The sequence below is a fragment of the Propithecus coquereli genome, unplaced genomic scaffold (genome assembly GCF_000956105.1).
Source record: "Propithecus coquereli isolate 6110/MARCELLA unplaced genomic scaffold, Pcoq_1.0 Scaffold83, whole genome shotgun sequence".
Lineage (NCBI taxonomy): Eukaryota > Metazoa > Chordata > Mammalia > Primates > Indriidae > Propithecus > Propithecus coquereli.
In genome coordinates, this window is record NW_012154507.1 from 5749101 (window position 1) to 5754539 (window position 5439).

The 5439-nt window shown below is 38.3% G+C and overlaps 1 protein-coding gene across 1 annotated transcript in view; it reads right to left on the minus strand.

Annotated features, from left to right (window-relative positions):
- Nucleotides 1-1887: 1887 nt before the first annotated feature.
- PTGDR (prostaglandin D2 receptor (DP)) overlaps nucleotides 1888-5439 on the minus strand; it is a 7329-nt gene continuing 3777 nt past the window's right edge. Inside the window, exon 2 of the mRNA XM_012663778.1 lies at nucleotides 1888-2127. Within this exon, the coding sequence (XP_012519232.1) occupies nucleotides 1888-2127 (240 nt within the window). The remainder of the gene's footprint in view (nucleotides 2128-5439) is intronic.

Consider the following 5439-nt stretch of genomic DNA (forward strand, 5'->3'; position numbering starts at 1 on the left):
AAATCTGACAACTTGTTTAAAATCATATAAATGCTAATAGGACAATATATAAAAATTCACACTATTAAATTGCTAGGGAATGAAATATCGCCGGCAACCGTTTGCTCAAAAAAGAAAACCAAGCCTTTTCCTTTCATTTGAAGAAAAGTCATTTCCTCTGCAAAATATTATAAAATTATGTTTATTGATTCATCTGGGACCTTTTCAAGTTATCTGGACAGTTATCATAACACACCTGCCAAAAGGAGAGTACAAAAATGATGCACTTCCTCTGACAATAAAACACACATATACTTATATATTAAACATACAAATGAAACTTCAAAAACAATTACATTTTTTCATCATGTCATACTCTCAAATTATACTTCTTGTATTCCTGATTTGGCTTTTTCACAGTTTTGCTATACAAAAAAAATTACATATATATATGTAATATGTTTTGTATATATATCTATCTCCAGGTTTATTCCATCTCTGAGATACTGGAAGAACCAGAGGTGAAAAAAATGAGGCTGCTGCTAAGCTGGAAATAAGGTAAATACTTATACTCTTGTCTTTGGAAGGGGTTGCTGGTTGGAGGTGTCAAGACTCCTCAAATGTAGCAGGCTCTACATCTCGGAGGCCGAGTGTGTTGGGTACAAAGCATCTCCAGAGATGCTGAAACCCCTCTCCCCTCCCTACCTGTTCTTTTACCCAAGGTGAAAGCTCTTACCTGTACACTGGGTTTACAATCTCCTTTTCAGCTGCAGCTGCTTTTCTCCACTCTTCCCTTTAGGTCTGCACGTTGCTAACCTTTGTAAACTTTTAAATTACAGTTAAAGTGCTCAGTTCCTTCTGAGCTACATCCGGCTCCAGTTTTGAAAGTGTAGCTCTCTGGAACCTCAATAAGATCTTACTGTTTCCACAAAGATCAGAATATGGCTGTAATAGGTAGCTGTTACGGTAGATGTTAATGCCATTGTCACCACCCTCAACTAAGTCCTGGGTGGGCTTTTCACTCTTGCCAATGCCAGGCTGCTTCACACAGCCAAACAGTAAACATGGTTCTCCGGTAAGTCTCACATCACTGTTTTTCAAAGAAGCATAAATCCTTCCACCAAAGAATCCATCAATATGATAAAACTTTTGTAAAATGGAGGTTCCAAAAATTGAAATAACATTTTGCAGCCTACTCCCAAATTTTGATTCCTACTGACACCCCTGCCTCAATACAAAAGAAATTGGACTTCAAAAGGTAAAAATTAATTTTCTCTTGTCTGAGATGTATGCCATAGTCATATGTTGCCTTGTGTGTGGCTTATGGCTTTGGGTGTCCACATGAGGCAGTGAGTCCTCCCCAGATGGTGGCTGGGGAAGGCCCCTCCAACTGCCTGACCTGGTCATATTTCCCACTTCACTTCTCTTAGGGGCTTCTGTAAGTTAGGCTATCCTTAGAACAAAGGATAAACAGGGCAATTATAATATGAAATGAAAGAATCAGGTTTCACTAGAAATGAGTAGGGTAAGAAATTGTTATGCTTTTTAAAAACACCTATCACATAACTGTAGATGCATAGGTCTCAAGACCTTTCCAAAAATTAGGGCCACCAAGTACAATTGTTAGGACAATTAATATCATTGCTTTAAGACTTTTAACATTGTTTACAATATATGAAATTTTAGATGCTGTTAACACAAAATGAAAAAATGCACTGAAGGGGTTCATGACTATAGAGTGACAACACATTGTTAAGATATGTTAAATACCTTTGAAAATATATTTAGATGCTTTGGTTAAGGGAAATAATTTTTAAGAATTTAAATTGTGAGATTTTCTAAAAAACCATGGTTCTTTGACTGAAAATGAGATATTTTCCTCAGCTTACCAGAGAGTGTAAAACACTGTCACAGACTGGATTCCATGTTAGTTTGGCAGGAATTGCTGTGCCAATTCTTATACATAATAGGTCTTATGCAAATCCTATGAAAAAACATCCGAAATAGTGAAGTTCTAAAAATGATGAAAATCCAAGGGTCCACGATTGAAATCACAGATAGAAAACGCAAGGCTCGGAGGTCTTCCTTTTCTTCAGAGGTTCCATTTTTCTCCTTGACTTCTTTAAATGCTCCATAGTAAGCACGATACTGTTTTGAAGAAAAATATTCCATTATGATATTGAAAGGTTGATGGCAGCAATAAATTCACTTACTTCACTTAAGTTTCTGTAAGAACACTGCAGTTTAGCTTGGAATACTCATTTTTGGTGAACTGATAAGCAGCTAAGGCCACTGCAGCTGCTGGGTGCACATGGGGAGCCCGGAAGGTGGGGGCAGACCTGGGAAGTGGGTGGAAGTTGAGGCACACATCACAGACCCAGTCCGATTAAGTCCCTCAAGGCTGTTCTACCTGTTGGGCTCCAGTTCCCAGGTCCCTGCCAGGCCATGAACATCTGCTGAGTCTTTTACAAACAGGGTCACCATGCTTCCGTAAATACAGATTCTCTTTCTAGCTAGTATTCTTACATCCATACTTTCTTCAGTTTTCCTTTCTTTCTTCTGCCTGTTTCCTATCCTCTTTCATCAGTTTGCTCAGAAATAAATCACACTTATGAAAGTTACATATATGGAGACACCAGTGGAACAGACATTTTAATCAATGTGAAGAGACAAGAAATACAACAAACAATGAAAAGACATGAGGTAACTTGAAAGAGGAACTGTTCAACTCATGTAAACTACTTATTCTTAGCATAGATTTGATTGTTACCTTTTCATGGCTGACATCCTTTTTTCAGGCTAGTGGGGAAAACACGCACAAAAATATAAGGCTGCTTACCTGTGTCTAACCAACTGTTATTGTCTTGATCTTCCCTGAGGTCCCTGCAGCCTTCTCAGAGCCCTGCAAAACTGCCTCAAAGCAGAGCTCTTCCTGGCCATTCAGCCAACACTTCTGGCTAGACTAGCACCACCATTGCCTCCCACTCTGCCTGAGGCTGGCCACCTTTTGTTTTTGCCATTACAGTCCTCATGTCTACTGAAACTCTAAATCTAATAATGGGACACATGGACTCTAATGGAACAGAAAATATGCAAATTCAATATTACTAGGAGGGGATATGGATAAGAGAACAGACCCTTTTAAGGCAATCAAGGAACGTCTCTGAAGAAGATGCATTTTCCCATAATCATTTTCTTAGCTTTCTACCTTCTTCTCTATAGAGCATTTCAGCAACTCCAATCTAATGCACTTAGGAAGATGCCTTGCATTGGGGTCAGCTGTTACTTATATCTGGACGCCTTCTCCCATCCTTTTTGTTTAATACTATTACTGCTACTAATAATGGCTAATGCCCTATAGAGCTTACCATTCCCAGGCACTGTTCTAAGTATCTTACCTTAAAAAAATTCATTTTATCCTTACAAAAATCCTATGAAGTGTGATCATTATCCCCATTTTACAGGTGTGGAAACTGATTATGTGCCTTAATCTTACCTCCCTTCAAGGTCTACCTCAAATATTACCCCCTTTAGGAAGCCTCTTTGAGGCAGTCGCTAAGCACATCTGCTGTAGGGTCTGACTACTTGCGTTAGAATCCCCTCTTTGAATGTGCAACTTTAGGCAAGTTATTCTATTTCCTAATCTTTACAACGCAGATCACTGTATCTACTTTCCAGGATTATGGTGAAGTTTGAATGAGATGGTATGAGTAAAACCTAGAGAACAGGTTCTGGCATATAATAAGAACCAAATAATTAGCTAGCATTGTTATTTTATCAATTAGGAGTGGATCCCTTCCTCCTCTAAACTCCCCTGTGACCATAAGCATTACCCTTGTTCCTGTGTTATAGTTTATGCAGGCACATGTGATGTTTTTCTCATTTTAAATCCCCACAATAAATACTATAGAGTGTCTTGGATGTGGTAAGCACCAGATATGTGCTGAATGGATACGTAGAGGATAATAGGCTATATGCTTAAATTGACTTTAAAAGAAAATACTTTACATAAGTTTCTTTCACACTGGCCCCTTTCTGCTCAAAGTGGAGTGTGGCAAAATGTAACTCCAACTATTTGAGAATGCTTGATTAGTTGGGATCTGAGCAACTGAATGATATTTGTATAATTAAAACAGGCTATTTTATTTCTAAGCAGTATTTATCCATGTCAGTTCTATTGGGTTATTTGTATTTTCAAGTCACTTGATTTGTATTGGAAGTGTATTATTCTACACCTGGCATTTTTACAGTGACTCAGAGTCCATAAAAAGGACCTGTGTGAGCAGAGTGCCCTCTGATGGATTTAGGAGTCATTGAGCAACAAATACTGCTGTTGCCAACTCCGTGGCTGGACATCCCTGCTGGGAAGACCGCTCTTGATTCTGAGGCCCTCTTGTATCCAGTCCACCCACCATAACACCCACACCTTGCCCTCTGCTCTTTCCCTTTACATCCACTTCAGACCCTTTTCCCTGGGCCCGTATCTTGCCTACCATCCCTTACATGCCTCTAAAAGCCTCCTGTGGAAGGAACATCCCACCCCATTCTTTCTGCCTACCAAAATGGTATACACGCAAGAACTATCTCAATGCATACAGAATACCCTCTATTCACTTCTCTGACTCCATGGATTCTGACGTAAGTGATTACGCAAGCTCATATCTATCTTTACCTGGCTTTCAAATCTTTCAACAGTAACACCTAACCTATACATGCTCACCCTCTCTCATTCATCTCTATGCCCTCACCAACCTCTAGTACACTCAGGTTTTCTAAGGTAAAAATAATTTTGATGAAAATATGTTATACACTTTAGAGAATACACTGCAAAATGCCTCTAAAGCTCATGCCATATTCTGTATACTTTCTTCCTGCTATATCAAATTCGAAATTTGAAAATTCAATCTAGTTAAGTATCATATTCTAATCCAGCATTCTTGTAAAGTTAACAAAAAATCATACTCCAACAAACTTTTCACCAGCTTAATGAAGTATTTATTTCATGGGTAAGTTGCTCTTGTTGTTTATATTTCCCCCAACCTTCAGATACAGACTTAGTTTTCCAATTGCTAGTTCCATTCCTTAGAAGAGTGGTTTCCAAAGTGTGGGGGTCTCTAATACCCATTCATTGAGTCCACAAGGCCAAAACTATTTTCATAACAAGATACTATTTGCCTTTTTCACTTTTACTCTCTCAGGTATACAGTGAGTTTTACAGAAGCTACATGACATGTGATGATATCATCACTTCCACAAATAATGGACTATGTGCTCGTGTATTCTTGTGTTTTCTATATTTGTAATATAGTAGGTTGAGGGTATACATATGTGCATTTTCAGAGACTTTCAATATTTCTGTGCTCCTAGCATGATTTACTTATTTACCCTATAATCTCTGTAATCTTACTATTGTTCATTAAATCATTTTGAAATCCCAGTTTTCCTTGTACCTATGGAAAA